This window comes from Astatotilapia calliptera, chromosome 19, assembly GCF_900246225.1.
Source record: "Astatotilapia calliptera chromosome 19, fAstCal1.2, whole genome shotgun sequence".
NCBI lineage: Eukaryota > Metazoa > Chordata > Actinopteri > Cichliformes > Cichlidae > Astatotilapia > Astatotilapia calliptera.
The window spans coordinates 18,196,654-18,222,857 of record NC_039320.1 but is presented as its reverse complement, the minus strand read 5'-3'; the positions used below and the strand labels follow the sequence as shown (position 1 = coordinate 18,222,857).

The 26,204-nt window shown below is 41.4% G+C and overlaps 1 protein-coding gene across 2 annotated transcripts in view; it reads right to left on the bottom strand.

Moving 5' to 3' along the window:
• Window positions 1–25,972, bottom strand: part of plekhh1 (pleckstrin homology domain containing, family H (with MyTH4 domain) member 1) — a 33,381-nt gene extending 7,409 nt beyond the window's left edge. Inside the window, exons 1-18 of one of the 2 annotated variants that reach the window (XM_026151908.1) lie at window positions 25,651–25,972; window positions 20,650–20,821; window positions 10,893–10,955; window positions 10,283–10,432; window positions 10,100–10,183; window positions 9,905–9,986; window positions 9,615–9,797; window positions 7,632–8,380; window positions 7,322–7,400; window positions 3,624–3,715; window positions 3,344–3,491; window positions 3,000–3,136; window positions 2,774–2,884; window positions 2,409–2,495; window positions 1,883–2,041; window positions 643–723; window positions 372–551; window positions 163–274 (exon numbers count right to left, since the gene is read on the bottom strand). In XM_026151908.1, coding sequence (XP_026007693.1) covers window positions 163–274; window positions 372–551; window positions 643–723; window positions 1,883–2,041; window positions 2,409–2,495; window positions 2,774–2,884; window positions 3,000–3,136; window positions 3,344–3,491; window positions 3,624–3,715; window positions 7,322–7,400; window positions 7,632–8,380; window positions 9,615–9,797; window positions 9,905–9,986; window positions 10,100–10,183; window positions 10,283–10,432; window positions 10,893–10,955; window positions 20,650–20,793 — 2,641 coding nt within the window. In that variant the 5' untranslated portion in view covers window positions 20,794–20,821; window positions 25,651–25,972. The remainder of the gene's footprint in view (window positions 1–162; window positions 275–371; window positions 552–642; window positions 724–1,882; window positions 2,042–2,408; window positions 2,496–2,773; window positions 2,885–2,999; window positions 3,137–3,343; window positions 3,492–3,623; window positions 3,716–7,321; window positions 7,401–7,631; window positions 8,381–9,614; window positions 9,798–9,904; window positions 9,987–10,099; window positions 10,184–10,282; window positions 10,433–10,892; window positions 10,956–20,649; window positions 20,822–25,650) is intronic. The other variant, XM_026151909.1, reaches the window with a different exon arrangement.
• Window positions 25,973–26,204: the final 232 nt, after the last annotated feature.

The window sequence follows — 26,204 nt, the reverse complement described above, 5'->3', positions numbered from 1 at the left end:
CTTACGAGCTAATGATAGTGACTATGCGATTATAACACCCTGGTGTTTTCCTGTTAATTATCTGCTGTCAATAATTAAAATCAAATAACAACATCAGAAAAAAACATCAGAAAGGTTTGGATATGATTGAACTATTTTTGTTGAGAAATATGGATTTCTTACCAGGGTCTCCGTCAGCATCAAGCAGTTTACCAATGAGCTGCTCATACTCTGTGCCTACTTTGAAGGCTGCATTGCTACAAGCTGCTACAGTCAGGTGATACAACCAGGTATCCTATGTAAAATAAAACATACTAATTAATATGAAAACAGAATTTTATTTCTTTTTTTGAATGAAAAACAACTCATTAACATATTTATTGTTGGACTACCTTCTCCTGTTTGGTGCCAATGAGCAGATATGTAGGACTCTGGTCTCTCGGTTGGACCACTAAGGTGTAGTGGGAGGAGAGAAAACCTCGAGAGCCTGCCTCATAGTCCTCATCTGAATCGCAGGAGCGATCTACTTCCTGAACTGATGCCTCCCGCATTTGCAGCTGACCCAGAGGAAGCTGAAAAAGAGAAAGGCAAATCAGCATCAGCTAGGGAGCACTAAAATAAGTCTTGTCATGTCAGGAGTAGAGAGATGTTTGTTTAATAGACCTTGTCCTCCTGGTTGCGATAGTAGTAGAAAACCTTTCCAACCAAAGAACACCACACTAGTTTTGAGTGGCCGTGTTTGACCTGAAAGCACAAGACAAAAAAATAAGCAAAGTTTCAGGACAAATCCAAAGTTACCAGGAAGTTACTCACTACAATGAATCTATGATATTAGAAAGCTTGTGAATTTCTAGACAGACTGAAATATGATCATTAGGAAATTTCTGCTTCTGTCCATCTGTTGGGAAGCCAGTGTGAAAATCACTTAAGAAGTAAAGTGCAAGCTAATTCCTGCCAAAAGAAAACAGTCCATCCACATACACGACTCCCCTGCTGCATTCATTCAGTGTCATATTAAACAGTGATGCAGCTGGAGATGATAATCACATGTCATTTTCCCGAGAAGGGGTTCTTTCAAAGCGTTTCTTGTATCTGAATGGAGCAATGATGTCACTGGAGGATACCTTCCAGACAAAGCCAGCTGTGCTTCCCTCAGAAGGGGGTTATCGAGGTTAACTAAGCTCTGAGAGGAAGAACATCCCCAGCCTTATCTGTTATCATGTCACAACAGATCAAAGCCAACTCACAGGAAGGGAGTATGGTGTTGGTGAGAGGACAAGGGCTCCATCCTCTTAGCTTGGGGTTGTCAGTCATCTGCCAGTAAGTCATCAAACACACACGCACGCGTCAGATGTTTAAGTGTTTTAATTTTAGCAAAACAAGCAGGCCTCAGTTAAGAAAAGGCAGGGGGAGACTAGAGGAAGGTGGAAGGAAAGAGGAAAGAAGCTCTGCAGTGTTCCAACAGCTCTAATCTTGTGGTGTTGTCCCAACATGAAGGAGTTCTTTTAAGAATCTGCTTTAAGAGTGCTCTATTCGATCCTCACTTAAAGAGTGCCCACTGTATTATGGATTATATCTGCCATGTTTTCCTGCATTGTCTTTAAAAGACAAAACGCTTCTAAAAGCCTATAAAAAATATATGTTTTTGAGTGTTATACAACTACCCCAACAAGCAGAACTTTAATATCATATCGAAATACTTTGCTTCCTACTTTGAGATTCGGATGACAAGATTGTTAAAGTTGTGATTGTCAGTGTGATCTTTGATATAACTTTTAGCACTGCACAAATCTGAATGCACTCTCACCAGAGGCCCACATATGATCACTGTGCAGTCTCTTATCCATCTTTATATTTTGTTTGGTTCACTAGAACTAAAAATGTTTAAATAATGACTTCTGACCTTCGTAAGCCAACCTCTCACAGAGGGCTTTGCAGTCGTCTCCATGGTAAGTGGGCTACTAGCCTGGACTTTGAGTATATTCTGCAGAACCCTGATCCACTCCTCCAGGATGTTGGGTGAATCCGCGGTCAGATAGAAGGTCTTCTTCTCTGTAATCAGCTGATTAGATGGAAAAGAGAAATATGGGAAAAATGCTAAGCCAAGCCAACTGAGACAGCAGCATCATGTCAGAAGAGATCAGAATCAGCTTATGAAGAGCCATGAAAACATTCCAGTCCGATGCTATACCTGATGTCATCTCAGGCCGCTTCTGTGGTATGCAGCAGTAAAGCTCTGTTGTTATTTAGTGCTATATTAAGCATGCTGTGTGTGAATGAGCATCCTAGTGCAAAGTCTGTCTCTTTTTTTCTTACAGTTTTAAAACTGTGGATTCTAACCAATAATTTAAATGCTTTGAGTAGTAGTGCCAATTTTGGGTATCCTATGTTTGGGATCTCTTACAGAAAAGCAGTGTGTTTGCACTCACTTGAAATGTCTGCGCTCCTTCTCCACGTACTATACAGCAGGAAGAGTTTAGCTCAATCTGACCCTGAGGTTTCCTGATCACGTCACTCTGAAAACACATGCGTAAAAGCATCACAACTTCTGTCCAAGATTATACAGAAATACAACCAAAAAAACAAACAAACCCAAAAAACAAAGAATGCAGTGAGCACGAATGAACATTTTTGTTAAATTTAGATATAAAAGTTGTAAATAACGCATGCCTTTACTGCAGCCATCCTGTACTTAAACACACCAATCTTAGAAATATTTCTACAATGTTTTCCATGCAGGCTGAAAAACCTTAGAAGGAAGCAGACAGGCATGCTCGAAGCGAGACACACTCACAGGAGATTTGTAGTACAGGATCTCTCCATTCCTCAGGATGAACCAGCGGCGCTTCCAGGCTTTCACCTGACTGCCCATCTTGAGCAGATATCCAGACTTCTCCAGCATCTCCTACAGACATAAACAGCACAGGTAAAGTTATACTCAATAACTGTGACTGATTAATTGCTGGTATACTAGTGATTATCTTGATTAAAGAGTTTAAAGTGGAGGTGCCTCTACTCACAGGCCCAGTGCTCTCACAAGAGTAGGATGAGGTCCGCTGGACTTTATGCTCTGGTTCAGAGTAGTCACTGTCTAGGGAGTAGGCATCAGGAGGAATGGCATAATCGCTCTCTGAACTGATGGAGGACATGGACACACCTGGGGTACCAGAGAATCATGGGGAAAACAGAAGAAGACACAGAGGCAAGGTAACTTAAGGAGTGTTGGTAAAGGCCAACATTGCAATTAAATATTCATATTTTACAGAGAACAAAAGATTCAAGACTATTGCACTGTTGCAATGCAGTTTTTTGCATATATTGGTTTTTTTTCTGTGCCGTCTGCACTGTAATCCATAACAATCACCTCTCTTGACAGCTCTCGGGCTGCCAGGGACGCTTCCCTTCCTATCAGGGCTCAGAATGGAGGTTCGCACGCTGGCCAGAGAGCTGCTATCGTCCTCCGACCCAGAGTCATCATCTGGCAGAGGCACACTGCTGATCTGAGTGGCTTTCTACAGCACACAAAATAAAATAACACAGATGAAAGGTGGTGTTGTGCAACACATAGTGTGTTAGGCTGTACATTAGCATCCAAACTGGACAAAGTTAAGCAAATGTGAAAACGCAAAGAAAATTTCACTCACCCCTTTCAGTGTGGTGTATACTGGTACGCTGATATTCTTATAGATCAGCTGAGTGAACGGGCCTGCTGCTGGATACTGGGGTAAGTTGGATCCTGCAGCGTAAACATGTATTAAAGGACAAGGAACATTTTTAACAAGGTCTATGCTTATTTTAGGGTTATATGCCCCATAGACATGTTTGGAGTAGTGGTCTGTGTAGCACTGATTTCTAGCTCTGTTCCACTTATTAACTACATTAGAGATATGGCCAATGTGATGTCATCCAGTCAACAAAGTCGGCATGAGGATTTTAGCCACTGCTGCCTTTTTGTTTCAAACTGAATGCAACAAACAAAGTCAAACCCAAGGGACACTACACCCATGAGTTAGCCATAACCTAAAACATACCCTTGGTTTACCATCCTTTTTTACTCCAAACGGCCATAATTTACAAAATGGTAAATGGGCTGATTCTTATATAGCGCTTTTCTAATCTAAGCCCTTTATATAACTTGCCTTGTTCACATAAGCACTTATTTTTATGCTCTTTCCATGCAAGTCCTTTCTATCTAATGTTCACATGCATTCATACTCAGATGGATGCATCAGAGAGCAACTTGGGGTTAGTATCTTGCCCAATGATATTTGGCTTGCAGACTGGAGCAAACAGGGATTGAACCCCCAACCTTCTGATTAGTAGGTGACCTGCTCTACCTCCTGTCATGTTGTATTCAATTAGACACACTAGTAACTGAAACACTAAACTCAGATTCAGAAGGCTGAGTGGTTGTTTTCCCGTAAGCTTCTATACAGTCTGATCTGAGGAGCTGCCTCTCTCTGGCTATTAGAGTTTTAAGGCACTTTTCAGATGATAAACGGCCTATGGTTCAAAATAAAAAGTTCAAATCCACCGGCACTTTTACGAAGAGGTCTTTGAGTGAGAGAGAGAGCGGGGAAAACAGTGCATGTAACCAACTGCAGATCTGCTGCCCACCATGGGTTAAAGTGGGTTGGAATGATACAGAAATCCATTCTGGCACCTTCAGTTAATGAGTAACTAATTGGTGGTTTAAGTTCGTTTAATACAAAGTGGTTTCATCTGCAAATTGGTGGTCATTTTAGCTGATGCCACAGAGACATTTAAATCGCTACATGATTCCGCCGTACACATTTATGACACGTGAACGTTTTCCATGCAGCTGTCTGCTAGCTAAGGATACAGTGTCTGTATTTTCCAGGAAGATGAAACATTAGTTGTGTGATAGCTTTACTGTCTGAAATAAAGAAAGATATATATAAAAAAAGAGAAAACACAAGAGGAAGATATTCTTTAAAAAGGTAAGAACTAAACAGCAAGTAACATTATGTAATCTGGAAATTTAAAGCTTATATCCAAGTAGCCATAATGGCTCATGTCACATGCGTGTATGGGTTGTAAAATATAGTTGAGCAGGAAACAACCTCTGAACCAGCAGGAGCACAGGTCAGCCAATCACAGCCTGTGTACAAAGAAAATCTACCGGAGCTCACAACAGAAATGATTATGTCATTTATTTCTAAGTGTCAAAAGACTTAAAAAAATGCACAATTATAAGTAGATTAACTGGGATTAAATAAACTATGATCAGAATACAGTATACAGTAGTGAGGACAGTGAGTAAAGTAAAAGGAAAAAACAGTAATCCAGTTTGCTAGGATCAAAAGAGTCTCCAACATTTTCCAGCAGTCCTTTGCTACAATCAAAATCGATTTTAGCCACATTAGCCATGACACAACCGAGTATCTTCCAATTGTTTGAGATTATTATTATTATTATTTTAAATTAATGATTCCTCTGGCTCGTCAGTTCTTTAGAAGAAAACAGTGCATGAAGACACTCCTGCAGCTTTTTCTCTCAACAGGTGATCCAGGAGTTTTTTTTTCTTCTTTTGCTCTTTAAGTGCCCTTTCTCACTGTCCCTCTTCCCCTCTGTTTTTTTCCATCATCTTTCTTTCTCCCTTTCCTATCCCCTAGTCACGTGTCTCCCGTCTGTAACAACTGAAAATAAAATAAAATAAATAATAACAACAAAGGTCGATCAAATGGACCAATACGGCAAGGCCGTGATGATCCACTTGGTAAAGTAAATCCATTGGGTATCCTCGTTGGCCTTCAGACAACAATTCTGACGGCTAAAGTACCAAATGGGACAGGCAAAAAAAATTAATAAATAAATCATTTTTTTCTGTTCTAACGACAACATCGGACTTCAGCATACTGCGTTACAGGCCGAGCAGGATCTGCTGTGACTTTGCCCCAGTGGGTGTGTCTTGCGCTCCCCTTGGCAGCTGACTCCAATCAGCAATGAGATCATATGGATAAACCCAGACAGTGGACAGCTACAGTGGCAGAGTGTCTTGGCTGTATACATCTGCTCAGTGGAGATAAAGATTTTTTGTTTGTGTATCATTAGACATTTTAACTTTATTCTAACTGTTGTTGTTCTCTTCCTTCACTTGATCATGATAGCAACTTGTCTCTTTTTGGTTAACTAATAATTACAGTAATAATAATAATAATAATAACAATGAAAATAATAATATTCAGCTTTGTTTTCCTCCTAACTTTGCTCCCTTGCCATCTTTGTTTCAATGCACTCTTACTTCCACACATCTGTGCTAGCTGTGTTAGCCTTCTGCAACTCCAAAGTTTGGTAACCTTCTGCAACACCAGCAAACGTCAAAGACGAATGAGCAGTGTTTTAAGGCCAGCATGTTTCTTGTCAACCAGAATCCATCTATTGCCCCTGACCAGGACTTTTAGCAAATCTAATAAAGCACATCAGTCATTGTCAGGATGTTGATTAATATATGTATTTTAACTGTGCTTCATTTCACACTAAGAACATTTTTTAATGCATTTTACCATTTTAAAAGGTAAAAAGTACTCTACTATAAAGTAAGACAAGTCAGGACAAATCCATTTTTACACATTTTTCTATCCACTGAAAGGAAATTTTTAAATTATCTTCATGTAAAACAAAGTTTAAAAAAAATTACTTCCCATGGTTTAATTGGGTGGATACCTGAATTTGCCTGCCACTGATGCAGCTTAAGAGAAAAACATGCCTAGAAGCTGAAAAAGCTGAGCAAGCAGCAACTTAATCCATAACAGTGATTTGGCAGTCAGCTGCATGTACATAGCAGTTACAAATTTCAATCGTCCAAGTGCTGTCAAACTTTAGCTCCTGCATCCTGACAAAATGGATGATGTTGCAGCAATAATTACACCCAGACCAAATCCTTTCATCGCAGCTGATTAAAAAGCAGCCTCTCTATATACCCCCCCTCCAAGGCTCTAAATAAAGACAAGGTAGGGAGGGGGCAGTCCTCCTGGAGATCAGCCCACACCTGCACAGGTGTGTGGAGCCTCAGGCCAAAGGAAGTGACATCAAAAGCAGCAATGACAGATCCAAACAGACCCCGCTCAACCCACACATCAGCTTAAGCATCAGCTGAATGACATGCCTCTTCACAGTACTGACTCACTTCCCACAACAGAAGCACCACCACCCAAGCTGAAGACACAGATGCAGAACAATGAGCACAAACCCAATGTTATAGTGGAGAAAATCTTTTTTCTGGCATCCTGATTACAGACTTTAATTCCTTGTTATAGTATAACCGTTTTGATGACTGAGTGGATGACTAGCTTCTTGCTTCTGGGTGCAGGGGACTCACCTCGTCCAGGGCTTCTGCCTCCAAGACTGGCCTCTGACACTCTCATTCCTGACTTAGCCACAGCGTAGATCCGACTCTCCTGCAGAAAGCAACACAGTCAGAAATATTCATGATTATTCAACTTAAACATGACTACCACCTTCAAAGAGACAGATAGGTATTTTGGCACTTGGTAAATCTTTAAGGAAACAGCGTGACATACTGCAAAACATTAAGAAAATTAAGGTAATGCATGCATTAAAAAACAAACAAACACAACAAAAAACAAGAAGCATTCATATGTTGCATATTTAATACTTGTCTCTCATACCCACGAAGGGAATCGATGTAAAGGCGGTGTTGGCGGTTTGAGAACTTCCGGATCTAATCGGTCTAACTCTTCTGCAAGCCCCACAAATGAAACCCCATCCCGGGACAGCTCATCTGACGCTGGGCCCTCCACTACTCCATCCATGCTGTCTGGGAGCCCATCATCAATGTCGGTCTCTTCCACAACCTGAGAGAAAGGTGAAGAGGTGGTGCCTGCGCTCTTAAGAGTGGAGGAGGTGGAAGAAGGTGTCATAATGTCTATGTTAACATTGAGGTGGTGGAGTTTGTCCAGGCTGGGCTGAGGCTGGCTGTAGTGCTTCTTGACCAGCTGGATGCTGTCTCTGGGGGTGAGGGGAGTCCGTACCTTAGGTAGCGTCATGCTGGTGCCTGACTGGTTACCCAGTGGCTGGTGAGGTTTGGGAAAGGGATTGCTGGTGGAGGGGGAACGAGACAGCAGCACACTGTTGGGTGCCATTATAAAAGACGACTCTGGAGAACTTGATCCATGTGCCATCTCGTAGGCCGAAGATGAAGATGAAGAGGATGAGGACGAATGAAGGCACTGAGAGCGAAACTTGCTATTGAGCTCATCAGATGAGTTGTCTCTGTCAGAGGACCCTGCCTGACCCTCTGTAAGCTCTGGTGCACTGATGGAAACAGAAGTGTTGCTCCGACTCTGAGAGAGAAGATCATGAGTGAGGTCTCCGAGGCAAATCCCTTTACTGACTTGTTCAGGAGTCCTTTTCACATCTGAGGAAATACAAGAGTGTGATTAAATCTGAGACAGCCTATTAAAGAAGCGGAGAATGCTGATAAAAATGGTTTATTACATTTGTTTATCACAGAGTGCCACGCTTCAAGGAGCTAGACTTTCTTGTAATTTTTCAAAGTGGCCTTGAGCAATACTTTTCTGGGATTTCTGATGGTGTTTTAAAGGTTTTCTTGGGACACTGGATGCTTTTTCACTCATTATCATTCCAGTCCTGAAGAATGATTCATTGGCTTGTTAACTCACCTAACTCTGGCCTATGAATCATTCAAGCATAAAAAAAAGGCGCCTAACCCAAGGGATGAGCCAGTGATGTATCAACATGGAACAGACAACTTAGCAACACACCAATTTCTAATTGTATCCTTAGCCAATTTGTTACTGTCAGCCACTCACAAAAACACATAATTTCCACCAATTTCTTTAGCTGAATTGATGACATGCCAAAGATAACAGTTTGACAGGCATAAAACAGTATTTTTGCACCAACTAGGTCATTCCCAAATAGCCATTATCCAAAACTGCATATTTCAGCATCGTGTGCAGTGTGTGATTAAAAGAAATTGAGCAAACAACATGTGGAGAACAAAAGAAGAAGTGGTAGACCTAAATAAAATCTCCAGCAGATGAGCAGTATTTGAAAAGTTATGGATTGGCCTTGTCAGACCATCATCGTGTCAGCAACATCACTGAAGCAGTGTGGGATCCAGACTGAGAGCAAAACAAAAGGCAACAAACATCCAAAGAAGAGCTTTGGATGTCCTTCATGAAACCCGGAGAACTATTCCTGAAGGCTATTTAGCACATTAGAAGAAAGCTTGCCTAAGAGAGTTCAGCCTGTGTTGCAGAATAAAGGTGGTCATACCAAATACAGACTTTCAAGCTTGTTAGAATTGTAAACACTGTAGTTCCATTTGTGTTTCCATGTATTAATAAATCACTGGACCCATTTCCCTAGCATAATATAAAGAAATGAGGAGTGTCTCAAGACTTTTTCACAATATTTTATTCATATTATTTAAAAATTACTCTTTGATTTTTTTTATATTGGACTAATAAGCAGCAATAAACATTTTGGATACCCATCTGAATTTGTAATGGTTTAAAATCAGCCTCAAGTTTCCCCCCATTGTTACTGGTTCTACCTGGTCATGCGATGTGCCCAGCTTGCATTCCTTCCCCATCCCAGCATAATACAAATTAAGGACAGCACACCTGCTGGTGGGGTCTTGATGTTTGAGCTGGCCCTGTGGGAACCTGTCTGTCTCCAGCTGTCATCTTGGGCAGGTGGTGTGCCAGGGCAGCTGGGAGGAAATAGGGGGCTGTTGGGCACCAGGTGTGTATCCATTACCGGGGAAGTGGCCGGGGATGCAGAGGATGTAGGTTTCTCTAAGAGGGCTAGAAAAGAAAGACAACGCCACTATATTTTGAAGTCTGAGATCTCAAGTGTTTCTCTACTTTGACTTTTATAGTTTATAGTCTCTAAACACCTGCACAGTACTCACATTGCAGTTTGTCTTGCAGCAACATTATCTGTTCTGTCTGCTTCAGGTTCGCCATTTTCAGCTGCTGGTTTTCTTGCTCCATCTGTAACTCAGCATATATGCGACATTAACCATAATTAACATTAAGTCAATGTACTACTACTACTAATAAACTATATAAACAAGTTATTAGGGATGCATCCATACATATGTTACCTCTCTTAGCTTAAAGGTGACCCAGTCTTTAATCTTGGCAGCCTTCTCCTCAATGACTTTTGCCTCCTGGGCTCTGACTAAGATCTATAAGCCAGAGAAAACAGGTTTTGTGGAATTTTTCAACATACACTTCATGAACATAAATGGACATTTCTGTTCTTTATCTGATGGCTCCAGACATACCTGTTTTTCCAGCTGCATCTCTAATCTCTTTATTACAGCATCTTTCTCTTGAACCTGATTGGTCAGCTCTTGATACTTTCTGTACAGCGAGCTCTCGGATTCATTGGTTTGTATGTTTGCAGACTTCAGCTTCTCTTCCATGACATGGATCTGAAATACATAATTAGAGGAGTGAATGCACACGCAGGGCCAAAAGACAGCTCAAATTTACGTGGTTGTTTCATTTTGATGGGCACTACACAAAGCCAAAAGAACAGTTTTCTAAGCTCTTAGGTATTTATCGTTTTTTAAAAACAAGAAAAAAGAAAAAGAAAAAAAAGAGAAGAAATGGTGCCATTAAATTACCACTTGGGGAAAACACCTGGAGCAGACAGTAATGACAGCAAATTAGAGATTAAACCTGACACCAAAAGTGGCTGAGTATGTGTGATATCTATGAGGATTGTAATCCTAAAACCACACAATCCTTTTATTAAGTCCCATTAAAGGCTTACAAAAAAACTGTCAGGTCAGGCTGGATTTTCTTTTGCTGTAATAATATACAGACACCGTTCACCTACTAAAGATGAGTACAGTGAGTCAAGTATAAGCTGAAATGGTGCCCATCTACCTGTTTTTCAGCATGCTCAGCCCGCTGGTCAGCCTCGGTCACTCTCTGCTCCAGCTCCTGCATCTGAAGCACGGACAAAAGATGAGGTTAAAATGGTTTCTGACTTGGGTCAGCTGTCTCTGTTTGCCAAGGAAGTGGGTTGAAGGCTTGGGTGGTCAAGGGAAAATCCCAGGCTCTCACTAAGTTAAAGGTTGACTTCTTGCCCTCTGTGAAAAGTTATGTTTAATTTAAAGATTAAAAACCATCTACAGGTGCTATTAACACAGATCATACAGGCCTTGTTGTACGGATGTAACTCCAAGCTAGAAGTTTGCCTGGTATACAAGCAAACACCTGCAAGAGTGTGCAAAAGTAACACACTTAGTCCTTAATAATCACTACTACTACTGAAAAGACATTTAAAAGATGAATGTAGTGAGACATTTTTAACAGAGCAGCTATAATAGGAAAGCATTTTAATAGATGGGACATTTCAGAATTAGTAACAGGACAGTGAAAGTGGCAGAGAAAGTAAAATAAAGGGTAATGAGGATTCAACAAAGTCTGAGGACATCTAACAATGAATTACACCTTGAGCAAAAGGACATAGGCATACTGCAGTCATAGCTGAGAGGCCATCAGACGAGGCTGAACATCTTTCACTCTACTACTTCTGGTCAAACACAAGTGTGATGGAATAATGCTAGGGTGTGTGCACAAGCTTGCGTCACCTTTTGTGCAAGCATGCATACTCATGCTTTCAAAGGCAAACACTGTCCATCCTGCAAGTATGCACACATCTGCAAGGACTGTCTCTCTCAAACACACACACATACAGAGAAGTGTTTGCACAGAATACACAGGACACCTTTTCTTACGAGGTCAGTGACCCTGCTGAAAGGAGAACAAACATACTAATGGATTCACTCTGCTTGAGAGATGCATTTGAATTCCTCTCGAAATTTTTGTTCCCCTTTTCTTTGTCTCTCTCAATCTTCCTTTATGCCTTCTCATCACCTCGACAAAGGCCCCCTGATTCCCAGAATCCAACATTCACAACATTTGAACACTTCCCCGCAGCCGGCTTAACACTCACTAAAGCCAGAGCACATCTGCAATGGGAGATGTGGGTGGAGACTGATGGTTAGTGGTTGGATGACTGCTCACCTCAAGGTCAAAAGCCTTCATCATGAGTCAAGCTCAACCCATACTTGTCTTTATTTAACAAAACGGAATCGGAAGAGGCTAAAAAGGACTTTAGGTAATGGCAAAGTACTGCAGAGGTCACAGTCTGGACTTCTCTGCCACACAGTTTTCACAGGTACAAAGAACCTTCGAAGGAACTCTACCTTGGGAAGTTCTGGGAAAATAGCACTTTTCTAAAAGGATAAGAACTCTGGGAGTGCTTAACATTTTTAACTGATTGAGTATTTGGAACATTTGATTTAGTTTTTGAAACATTGTTGCAGTTTATGCAGTTTGTCGATACTTCAACACAAGTTTCAGCAGAAAGCATGCAACACACGGACCAATGAAAAGGTTCAGATTGTATTAATTATTTACGCTTCTTCTTCCGGCTGGTTAGTTAAGGGGTTACCACAGTAGATCACCCGTCATCCCCCTTCTGTCATACTAACCATCTAAATGCCCATAAATTCATGGATCCTTCTTTCCATTTTTATTGTTTCCTCCAAATGTGTCTTCTCTCTCTTCACTGTCTTCAGCCAACAGTCGGACGGTTTCCACCAAGCCCAAGCCGGCCAACAACACAAGAGGCGGTCATTATTAACCTAACTCATATGAAATTCTTATTGATCATCTGCATGTTTGATTTGCCAAAGATTTTATGCCAGATGCCCTTCCTCGAGCAACCCTCCCTATTTATCCAGGCTTAGGACCAGCATTAGGAGCACACTGGCTTGTGCCTGAAGAAATGCCTCATCGTGTTTAGTGGACAGAAGGAGTTGGTTGTTTGATTGTGGGTCATGGGATTAAAGTAAAATCTAGCAAACACTCTTAATGTAAACCCTCCTGTGTGGTCTTTACAGAAAGTCAAATTGTACACATAAGGCGCTAGAACTACAGTCATAAATTAGTTTGATCAAAGTAATATGGAGTGACAATGATAAATGAACAGGAATGCTTTTGAATACAGTTTTTAAACAGTCTGTGCTGTTGCAGCGATAAAAATAAACCGAGTGCTTGGATTGATTTGATTAGTCAGTCTATATAATCAAATGGCTAAGCTGATGGCAACAAACTGACCTTAAGCCTTGAGATATGGATACAGACAGTGTAATCTGGAACTGTTATTTAAGCTCTGGTTGTTTAGTTATGGAACTGAAGTCCGAGTTGCTTAACAGGAGTGACACAGTTATATTAGCTATTCTGAATCGGTCAGCCCACAGTGCAACACATCACCTTGTGCTGCTGAGAATTCTTAAAATAGATAAGCTGGAAATTAAATTTTGCAGTTGTTTCTCTAAAGTTATTCTTTAGAGAAAGAACTAGTAAGCAGTTGATAAACTACACTGTTCCCAATCCTTTAAATCCACACTAATTTGACTAGCAATTACTGCCTTAGTGGCCAAAGATATGACCCCAGAAAAACACATCAGTGAGCCACACTTTTGCACTGGGTAGTTTATTTGGAGTCGGACCCACATACATGTCTTACTGTCATAAATACTCTATAGGGTAGCCAATCCATAACTGAAAATAGTCTCCAACAAATGCACCTCCCATTTGTGTAATGTAAAACTTGAGAACCCAGCTGTTTAACTCTTTTTAAAGGATATGCTGATAATAATGTTACCAGATTCATCCTTCAGTGTGTGTCTCTCACACACTCGCAGGCAAAACCTTGTAGGTAATTTTGTTTTAGGTTTATATTGACTGTGTCTTTCCCTCATGGGAATTCATGCGGGACTGATAACAGAGTGGTGGAGATAAAATGAAAGCAGGCAAGAGACAGCAGATCATCCATTTCCCAGGCAGCTAACAGATATGTCACAACTAAAGATCTGTTTGCTTTTGCTGCCAAAACCAAGTGACAGAAATCTGAGCCCACAGATTGTATTTCAAGCCAGCTGGCTTGATTATCTAAATCGGAGATTCTCCTCCATTCCCAACCCAGACTCGCCTCTACCAAAATCATTTTCATTCTGTTGCTTTAAAACATTTGCACTCATGTCAGTAAGATAGATCTATTGGGCTCAATAACTGCAAGAGGTTCTGTGGTGGCAAAACAAACCCAAAACATCACCCCTCCACCACCGTGCTTGACAGTTAGTATGAGATGTCTGTGCTGATATGCTGTGTTTATGGTGCTGCACATTATGACCAAAGATCTCCGTGGTCTTGGAGATGTACGGAATAAGGATGCATTTCATTTTTCACAGGACTGGATAACTGTGAAAATGTTTTTTACATGACTGTATTCTTTAAGGATCCCAAAATGTCATAGTTACAATTAATTTTCTTTTCTTTTATAATACTTATGGTTAACACTGATCACAAGGGCCACTACATTACATTACAGAGAAAACTGTAAAAGATAAACCGTCTAAAAACGGGTTTCACAGTAAAAAATTTGCCTACTGAGGCGTTTCACCTGCCTCCCAATGTTAAACATCAACTTTGCACAGTTGACAGCTAAACTCTCCCACTCAGTTATTAAATATTAAAACCGCTTTTTTCCCCTCAAAACAAGTTAAAGAAATAAAATACTGAGAAATGATAATAATACACGCATAAATACGTGAGGTGAGCATTAGGCACCGGTTGCCATTATGCATTTCCTTATGTTTAAATTAACTTTTTACAATGAAACATGCATGGACATGGGGAAAAGAGGTAATTTTATCAGCAAGACAGACGATAAAATGTCAGAAGGTTTCATAGGCTACAAAGAAGTTAAACAGTCTTTATATCAAGTCCAGACTTTTACAGTTAAACTATTAAAAAGGCGGCTGATCCAAACAAGTCTCCTCATGAAAATAAATGTTTATGCACACCAGTGTGTACTTGGTGACCTCTCTGCAGCCCTCCTTGCTGACTGAGAACACTTGTCTAAGTCAGATAACAGCATTTTACTCCTGGGGCCATGTAAGGCTTATGGGAGAGATTAATTCAATTTGTCCAGCATCCAATTAGCCAAGTAATGAAAGGAAACCTAGAAGTGGGAAGGCCACCCAATTTAAAAATTCCTCTGAATGAGGTATAGCCAGGACTGCCTAATTAGATGTGAAACTCTAAACTTTCTGGATTTACCTCCTCAAAGCTCCAAATCCACCAACTCCCATTGAGGTTTCTGATTGAACTTTTCATCTAAAAGTCACCTCTTGTGAAGGGTCCCTCTGACTTCTAAAGTTTTCTTTTCTGTACAGAGTTAAAAAAAATGTATTTGTTAAAAATGCTGTGAATGGCAGGTCAGTTGTAACTAAATGTATTATTTTAGTCATTTCTAGGGAGGATTTTATTGCTTTGATCACTTCAGTCAGTGTGTTTAAATGAAGTTTGCTAGTTTTGTTTCCTTTAGATTACCGTTCATTTGTTAACATGTATGCCCTCCCTTCAAATTATTAACTTTGGCTTTTTGGTGGCTCCAAAAGCTGCATTTGCTATTTTAGAAACTCTTCAATTCTTATGGAGAAGTTTCTTTTTTTTAGGCTAACTGCCAACCACCATAGGTTACACTTTCCCAGTCTACAGTTAAAACTCAAACAAATTCCTGAATGCAGTAATCTTCCTGTTACACTCCTCGCATAGCAAATGGGGCATCTCCTTCCCTCTTTCTTTTCTCCTTCACTCTCCGTCAGCCTCTCGAGATAAATGCCATGTCACAGGCAACCGCGTCAATTTTTTTTTTTCATGTTTTTCCATACCAAAGTGGGTCAATGTGTAAAACACTCCTAACTTGGCAAGAGAGGAGATGAAGAGCGTGAAGCAGTCTTTCCAAACAGCAATAACATGACGGAATGGTAGTCACTCAGCACCCTCCCCCCTCAAGAAAGCTCAGAAAAAACACACTCAGCAGCACGGGACTCCACTTAAACCCAGCTCCGCACTGTGTGTTTGTGTTTGTCAGAGTTTACAGTGTGTGTATATGTTTATAACAGAGCGAGCGAAGGAGTAAGTGAGAGATTGATTAACCTTTTCACAGAAAAACGAATGTTTTAGCAGCATTGCCAAAAAGAACATTTAACAATGAATGTGTGGTTTTTATTGGACAGAAAATGAGAAAGAGAGTAATTAGTCACTTTTCAAAAAAATAAAAAAGTTTGAACTCTCGTGTTTTAGAAATGAGAAACAAACAGTGAGAATATACAGTATAGCTCCCTCACACATGCACTCCAGGCCTGAGCTTTTCTAGTCATTACATGGCGCAGCTGCATGCATCTGACATTGAACTGATTTCACCCTTGCAGGCTCCAAGCACAAATTATGTCTGACCTTAAAGGTACAGTGTGTAATATCTCTGCTAGATGTCGGAGATTGGAGGTTACAGTCAACTTAATTCTGTTTTCTTACCCCTCCTAACTCAAGTGCATAATCCTAACAGTAGGACAGAAAACTCTGGCTGCTGTTTATCTGTGACAAGTGGGCGCTGTCAGTCTGCAGTTTACCTCAGCTGGTGTCCACTGTTATTTACTCTGGAGTAGATTGTAAACTTTATGAAAGGAGACGGTATACGAGTCGATGAGGCAACTTCTGTCGATGACAGTGAAACTCATGCGAGTTCTTGAACTTTTCTATCGGTAATCTCTGCTATTTTTGGTACAACACCTTTTGTCTGATTTCACCCAGCAAGAGCCAGTAACTACCTGAACTAGTGGTGGGTGGATCGATCCAAATATTGATTATATCAATACCAAGTCGGCATCGGTATTGGATCGATACTAGCCTGGTGAGATCGATTCTTTACTTTAAGTTCTGCTCTTGTTTGCAATGCTGTGGTTTCAGGAAAGACAAAGAAGCCTGGTCGCCGGACTCACTGCTGCTATGTCAGCACAGAACAGGCACACTTTGCTCCCCCTACCCCCTCTTGTGTTTAGCTGTTGCGCTGTCACGTGACGTGACTAAGGCTACGTCCACACTAATGCGTTTTCATTTGAAAACGCATCATTTTCTCTCTGTTTCGGCCTCCCGTCCACACCGAGACGGCGTTTTCCCCGAGTCGCGCTCTTGAAAAAGCATACAGTTCAAAACTGAGCTGTCCCGTCGCAGTGTGGACACTCAAAAACGCAGACTTTCAAAAACGATGATGCATTTTAGTCATGTGATGCAGTCATGTGACCAATTACACAAAGATAGCGCAGGGCATTATACAGCAGTTGTTTTGTTTGCTCTCAGACAGCCCTATTAAAGATTAATATCAGTCTGTACATGCTCCAGATAGCTTTTCTTCAAATTATTTAATTCTCACTCGCTTTGGTAACTTTGTACTTTTTGTGTTACTTGCAGCAACAACTCCACCTCATTGTTAGTCCATTTAAAAAACTCGGTGCTTTTCCTCGACCTTTTGCCGCGACGTTTCAAAGAGCCGGAAAGTAAATAAACGGCAGACAGAAATGAGGCAGGTAGAATCTTCTTGCGTTTCACGCATGCGCAGTACTAGAACGTAAGCATTTTCGTCCGTTTCAGTGTAGACGCACAACTCTGTGAAAACGACTGAAAACGCTAGTGTGGATGTGGAGTGTTTTCAGACGGAAACGCCGTTTTCAAATCTATCCGGGCTAGTGTGGACATAGTCTTAGACGCTTTGGGGGAGGGGTTAAGTTGTTTACATAATATTTATATTTTCACCAGTTGTTGTTTGTTGTTGTTGAGAATTTTAATTGTAATTTTTGTATTATAGTTTCTCAACAGTACTTGTTTGTTTTCATTTGTTTACTGGTTTGCATGCATCCACCTTATTTATTGAAAAGTATCGGTATCGGCGATACTGGCCTGTATTTACTTGGTATCGGATCGATACCAAAATATGCAGTATCACACACCACTACTGTGAACCGTTGCCAACCAATCAAGGAATACAGATTTTTCCCTAGCATGTCCAGTATTGATGTTTTGCAGACATGTGACCACTAACCATGTGACATTAACTTGTGGGCAATCATACTGACAATGTAGGGTCAAGTAAATAAAATCACAGACACCCAGGCCTAGAGTCTAATCTGCTAACCATGTGGCAACCACTAGTCGTGAGGGAAAAATTAATATTCTGACTGATTTTGAGTAGCTATGAGTAGTTCCTTCAGCAATCACAAGGAAAATGATTCCTAAAGCCCCAGCCTGCAGACCAATCAGTGACCTCCTGGCAACTGTCTCTTCAGAAACCTTTTCACACTTTTTCATGTTTTAATATCACTGAGTTACTAGGTAGTGAGTATTTGCAATGCGGTGAATACGATGTGAAATTAAACCATGGCAGTCTGTATCAACCAAAGCAATCACTCAGAGGTTTTTGGTTCAGCGTCTTCTTTATGGTTTCATCCGACAAAAGCCAGCAACATCCAGGAAGTAGTGTCAATAGGTCGGGGAACACAAATCTTTCCGTAGCAGCCTGTGGTTGTATTACATCCGATATGGTGGACAACTTTCACATAACGTGCACAGTACTTGATACCAATACCCAGGAAAATCCTTGATACCATAGGGAAAGAAATTAAGAGGTTGCTTTATAAAGAGCTAAGCAATATAAACAATAACATCAGTAACAATATTGTGTTTAAGTTAGATTACTGTAGTTCATTTGCAATTTAACAGTAACATACAAGATGAACTCGGTTGCGCTCAATATTAATTTTATCTCTTTATAAGCTTATTGGTGCAGCCATCCACAACAATTACAGGGTTATGTCTGGACTGTAAACGTACTGCTGACTGACTGACCGAACCACTCCACAAATCTGGAAGTGCAAATGATAAAGCAAGTGAACACTGTGGCAAATAAAAGTACCTGAAAGCTATTCCGAACTCAAAACCCGTCCATATGTAAATCAGATCAACACAAAAATTGATTTCTGCTGCTAAACTCATGCTTTCCTCTAATCCAAACATTTCCAGTTTTACCAACAAATCTTAAGCAGAAAGCTGAATCTCCTGATGACAGCTGATTACTTTCCAAAGTGTCTGGTAGACAGGCTTTACAACAGCCACAGTTTTACAAGCATTTGGCCAGCGATTGGCGGTTATTTCCCCAGCTTGAGGGTAAGCACCAGAAGTGAGTTAAACGGTAAATATTCCTTTTGGCTTAAACTGCAGCCAACCTCTGATGACACACAATGAGTGGACCGAGTGTTTACCAAATAAGCTGGGTAAGCTCATCTGTCTTCCCTTGCACTCATAAACATACAGTCATCCAAACCTGTATTTCTAACTGAGTCACGTGCTTTAATAGTTTCCTCATGCACAAAACACTTTAAACACACTGCCAGATCACAAGAAGAAGAAGGTGATGAAGCAATGTGATCTGAGTGTTTGTTCAGAACATCTAGCGGCATGTCTAATTTTGCAGATCAAAGTAGCATGATAAGTTTAAATCAAATTTCCATAATATTATGGTTCAAAAAGCCAAAAGCAGTTCATACTAAACTATTCGTGCCACATCACTGCTATATTAGGCTCAAACTTTAAAACTCAGGCTTTAAAACTCAGTCCTTACCAAAAAAAAAAATGGTTCTGAGGCTTGTAAACCAATATTTTATGATAAATTTACCACGTTTTTGTTTGACAGATTTCTTGGTAGCACAGTCAGGCATCTATCTACCAACCTCCAACTCTACCACCTGAGCCACAGCCGCACACATGTTTAACCTTGTACAAAAACTAATAAGACAGGATTTGAGCTCCACTACATGACAGCTATAACTGTGTCACTTTGACTGAATAAGGATCAGATTATAAAGGCCCCATAAGAGCTTGACTGGTGTTGAAATGGGAATCATTCTTGTGTATTAAGGAATTTACACTTGGTGATAAGTAACTGCACACTCCTCTAAAAACTTAGAGTATAATGCCGTCTAGAACTATTGGCCTGTTCAGTACTGTCAACTCCTTGTATGCATTTCTAGCCTACTTGTTTGCCATCATTTTTTAATTTATCAGCAACAGCATAACCACCCCAATGGAAGGACTCATAGATGTGATCAAAATCAAGGAGATTGCAAAAAACTTTCGGAATGGATATGAGGGTCAAATATGTTTTGATAATGCTCCATGCACAACCATGAACGCTGGCAACAATGTAGCCATTTATGTAGGTCACATTTTAGACTCTACAGAGAATCACGTCTGAACTCTAAATCAGTCTCGTGTTAACCGCTACACCATGGAGCCACTTAAACTTCTTTTGGCTGCTCCATTATTTGCATAGTCACCTCATTGTAGACACACTTCCTGACGCCACTCTTCCAGGGGTTTTGCATCTCTTCCCAGTCCCAAAACCATTCACATGCAATCGAAATGTCTTAACCAATACACCATGGAGTACTAATTAAGCTCTCAATTACACTTTTAACAAAATGAAATGAACAAATTAGCATTTGCACTAAGTTCTAAAGCAACATTACCATATTTCTATGTTACTGTAGTATAACTCTGAACCTGTAAGAGTTGGAAAATTGTGCCAATAACTGTTAAACGTCCCAAATGTCAATACAGTTCTAGTGTCTTTTAAAGAGGGAGTAGTAAATGAGTGAATAAGAGAATGATTTGGGGATTTTGGGCAGAGTTTCTATGTGTAACTACTACCCATGATGCTTTTCACTCTCACCTTCTCTGCCAGCAGCTCTCGGATTTTCCCTGCCTGGAGCCGGAACCTCAGCAGCTGCATTTCAAGAGCGATACAGCGTTTCTGCCAATCCACACTGGCCGCTCCAGCGGCTCCTGCCCCGCTGCTCTCCAACACGTCAGCCATGGCGAGAATTCAGGGCTCTTCCTCTGGACTGAAATACAGAAAACACAAATCTGCTTGTAAACTTTGGGCCTGCATGGTTTGACTTTAATAGTTATGAATGGGCTGCACAAACTTGAAAATTTGCAAATTTGATCAAAGACTGAAAATGACATCCCTGAGCAGGAGGTTAAAAAAAAAAAATCATCCTGGAAAGGCATTTCCCTACGAGGCTCAGCTTCTGTTTTCATTTACAGCACAAAACCTTTGCTGACCACACTTCCCATGATTCACTGACGAAACGTGAGTAAGGAAAATACTAACAATGAATCCACAATGACACAAGTTTAATGAAAGCTTCCTCTTACTTTCTGTGTTGCTTTGTGACACATAAAAAGAAACCTACATGCAAACACAAGTGTTAGGCACATAAATAAACATTGTAGAGAGATCACCACAGGATTATTTTTTATTTGCCTTTCCTATTGGAGTGGAGGGCCCACTCCTGAAGAAATTCTATGACTCTGTTGTGGCTTCTGCTATCTTTTATGGCGTGGTCTGCTGGGGCGGCAGCATCTCTGCTGGGGACAGGAAGAGACTGAACAGGATGATCCGAAGGGCCAGATCTGTTCTAGGATGCCCTCTGGACCCAGTGGAGGTGGTGAGTGACAGGAGAACGGCGGCTAAGCTGTCATCCCTGATGGACAACATCTCCCACCCCATGCAGCAGACTGTGACAGCACTGAGCAGCTCCTTCAGTGGGAGACTGCGGCACCCACGGTGTGGGACGGAGAGATTTCGCAGGTCTTTCCTCCCCACTGCTGTCAGACTCCATAATAAAGACTTTAACTGATCAAGCACACACATCCATACATATGCAATAATACTAAGTGCAATAATCCTTTCTGTCATCGTTGTATTTTTACTCAGTTGTATATAGTATTTGTATTCTATTTTTATCTTATTGTATATTTATTTTATTTTATTCTACTGTATATAGTATTTTATTTTATTCTATTCTGTACAGCTGTGTACTGTATTTATTCTTATTGTATTCTAATTTTTGCCTCATAACTTTTGCACTGTCCACTTCCTGCTGTGACAAAACAAATTTCCCACGTGTGGGACTAATAAAGGTTATCTTATCTTATCTTATCTTATTCTTTCTTAGTCTCTGCACATGCCCACACACACTGAACAAAACCTCAGCAGGGAGACTTTTTGTCAGTGGGGGAGCCGGTTCATGTGTACTGGCTCTCAGGTCTGCCAGCCACAAAGCAGGTCAGTGCTCTGCTTTTTAGCCAAATTACCTACTAACCCAATCCCCTGCCCTCCCCCCTATGCAATCCCTTCTTAATTACAAGGAAGGAGCAAAACGGGATCCTGTGCAGCACAATAGTGTCTTTCTGCATGACAGTCCCATCACAGCTAAAAAGGAGGGGGCACCAGCTTGCTGCAGCAAAGAAAGGAGGAAAGAATGTGTGACAGTGAATGGACCGAGCTCTGAATGTGGGAAACTGGGGCGCTTAAGTTGTTTTTACCTGAGGACGATTGACTGGTGGCTTTTTTTCCCTCGACAAGATACTCATTTAAAAAGGTTAAAGGCCTGCTGTGTGAACATCCCGAAATAAAAGTAGTTCTAATGATCAGCTTTGAGGTTGTGTGCCTAATGTGCAGGTTTGTGTGAACATTTGCACATCAAAATGAAAACAAATGAAGCTCAAGGAAGTTATAAAAGCTGAGTTTTCAGACAGAAAGACATCCAGTCTCAAAGTGCAGCCAGACACCATCAGCAGAACAGCAGACGTTCAAAGTCCGGCAACTATAACTGCAACATGGCGCTCCCTACAATTAGCATGCTCGTAAATACAGGCCTAGAAAACAAATTACAGAAGTCATGCGAGTGGAGGTTTTACCAGCCAACCGCTGTGCCCAGCCTGGACAGTCAAGGTCCATCTACCAAGAGTTCCCCTGTGTCTCTGTCTCTCTCTGGGGCAAACTGGAGGGTATGAGGGTCATGCAAAGCCAGACGCCATTGTGGGTAAGAGGTTGGATCCCTTGGCTTGAATAAGCCCTTCTGGGTCATACTGTGCAGAACAGGGAAAGACAACGCCAGATGCTCCTCCAGGAGCTAAAACAGCTGGGTGTAAACAAGCCATTTGCTTGTTAAACACTCTCAGCACTGCTATGCTAATTCTCCCTGAACCAATTCCTTTAGTGCTCTTTGCTTGTTGGAGACATTAAAGGTTGTTAAAGCTAAGGGCAACCTGTGCCAGGATCCCAGTTGAATAATCAGCAAGTGTAAAGTTAAACTTGCTCAAGGTGAGGAGGGAAGGCAAATAAAGATTACAGAAATGTTTTCTGCTCACTTCCTCAGAGTGCATGCAGATAAAAATCAACCCCACAACACCAGCTTGTCAAGAATTAGTTTATTCTCAAGGTGTGTGGGAGCAATACAGCCCAACGTGAATTAAACTGGAGTCATTTTATCCTTTTCAAGTATAGCCCTCAATCATGGGATGGTTTACAGCAATGCAGAAGGCAATTTTCCACTGAGTCTAGTGTTAAATATGATCTGATAAATACTATTCTCTACTCAAGTATCGTCTCTTGTGCTGGAAACATTCAGGTGGTAGGGGTAGAAAGAAAGAAAGTCAAGACAACAAAAACAAGCTTTCCAGGATCTGCACGGTAGATCCATGTTTGGTAACACTTGGGCCACCCAGAGCGGACTGTGTGGGGAGATGCATGCGAGGGATGTAGCGCAGAACGGCGAGTGCTCTCCTGGCAGCAGATAGATGTGAAGGCCCTGGGAGCTTCTCTACTTCCATCTAGCTGCAAGAACTTGCACACAGCCACAGCCAGAGCAAACACTGGGAAAGACGTCTGGATGGAAACGCCACCGCAACGATCCCAGCAGGATAGTTTCTACGCCTGCCATAGGAGACGACCGCTTCCCACTGACAGTTATACTGCAGTATTCCTCAAACTGAGTGAGATTTGGTATTCAGTAAGGAGAGGTTTTATTCATAATCACAGATTGAAATAAAGGAATTTGTGTGGACAGCGTGTGAATGCACCTTTGCCATTCTGCGCACAAAAAAAAAAGGAGTCTCAAGTCGGTCCTTTCGTTGACATGAACCTCTTTAATCACCACGTATTCAAACACACACTCCGCGGTCAGTCGTAACTCTTCAGCGCTTGCTTACCAGAGCACAGGCAGGCGCAGATGGAGATACACAGAGGACTAGATTGGAAACAGACACATGTGCGTGCACACCACTGACACACTGCTGAGCATGCAGCTGTGGTGATGTAAGTGATTAGGTGGTTCAGTCATATCATCCCCACCAGACATTTCAAATCCCCGATGTTGTTGTCTCCACAGAGGTCCAACTTGGCTTCCCTGCGTTTTGGCATGTCCCCCCACTTTGAAAAAGACTCCCATGAGACAGCACAGCAGCGTGTGCGTAAATCTGGGTCAGTCACAGCAGATTTGTGTCAGCGTGGCAGATCCCTCTGTGCATGAGAGCTGACACAGAAAACCTATCCGAGAGCACGAGGAGTCAAGTGTGGGTGTTTTAAATATTGCCTTATCGTCTCCTCGGTGGCCTCATGTGTTTAACAAAGGGGGACCACTGTTGACTCCCATCTGGTCAGGTAGGCCTCACACTTTATATTTTTTTTAAGAATCAGTGCCTCACTGTTTATTAACCTTTGACCCGATTCATGATAGAAACATAGAAAAACAACATCATTTGCTGTTGTTTTTATAGTTATACTCAGAGGGTAACTTTACAATTCTAAAATTACACATTTAAACCACTGCAGAGCCTTGTGGATGTTTTTAGGCTATTTTTAAAATCTCAACTACACCTCACCTTTATCCTCCCCAGTTATCTTATCTGTCTTGTCTTACTCACCTCTCCTCCAACACCTCTCACTTTCCATCCTCCTCCCTTCTTTCCTCCACATCCTCTCCTCCTCTTCCTAACCGTTGCCAGCAAGAAAACCTGCAGCTCTCTCCCAGCCCAGGTTAATGACAGGCCTCAGCAAACTGACCACACTCATTATCAGTCTCGGGCTTAAATACAGGCCCTGACATTCCTCTGCACTGAGGTGTAAACATCTACCTCTGCAACTCTTCTGTCCTTTGCACACACTTTTAAGTCCTGGCTTCTGCAGTTATCGCTGCAGGGCATAGAAAGCCTTTGCTTTTGACATAAAATCCAAGAGTTATAGCAGGAGACACGCTTAAACACACTGTGTGGAACGGAATATGAATATATATATATATATATATATATATATATATATATATATATATATATATCTCGGGTCTATATATCAGCCTGAGAATGTGTTAAATCACAGCAATAGCCCCTGCCGGAGAAGTCAGTTTGATCTGGAGCAGCAATGTGAGCCTTTACGATTTCCCCACATGTTAAAAAAGATGATGGGATTTTTAAAAAAAGAAAAGCTGCGCACTTTACTCTAAGGTCATGCAAACCCAATGCAACAGATGTTATTTCCTTCTTACTTCACATGCAGGCATCGCAGTTTTAATATACGCATTTAGAGCTAACCCAAGGGCGAGACATTATACGAAAAAAGGTCCACAAGGAACAGGTGTGTGCACAGCTCAGCAGCACAGCATCAACCGTAAAGCGTAGGTCTGCAGAAACAAAAAAAAAAAAAGTTAACCGAGCCATCAGGAACCTCTCAAAACACACAGGCGTCTTTTGTCCCCAGCAGCCTCCTGCACGCGACTTTATTTAATTTTGCACGATCATAAAATTCCGCGAGTGACTGAAGATATAAATGAAATAGATCACTTAATGTCATGTGCTTTTAAAACGGACCACTGTAAGGCTTCTTTACCTTGTGACTTCGTTGTTTATGCCCACCTCTCAGTCGAGTCTCTCCTCTCACGGACACCTTCCCCGGCAACTCGTCGCAACTCGGCTCATAACGTCTCCGTCACCGCGTCGACTTCCACTCGCTTCTCTCATTCATTTCTTTGCTTTCATGTCTTGTGTCGGTCCGTCCCGGTGCCGTCCTTCGTTTTCCTTCGGAGCGCAGCGACTTCAGTGCAACTCACTCACAGCTCCATTCAACAGACTCATCCCATTTTCCTTTAAAGGGCCGAATGCGGGATCAAATTTCTCCAGGAGTCAGGCCCCCCTCTTGTGCGCAGAAGCTGCTCAGGATATTGCATTAAGGCAGACTTGGGTTTTCCCTTTAGGATGTAAACAAAGAGCAGTGAATATTACTTTGCTGAAGAAGAAGAAAATCCCTATAGTCTATAAACCCGAGGAGAGATGAAACAGCTTCATGTTTTAAGGCCAAGGATGTTGTAAAAATGGGGCGACAGGAGATGTCAGGTCACCCCAATTTTTATTTAGAATACATCATCAAAAAATCTTAAGAAAGTT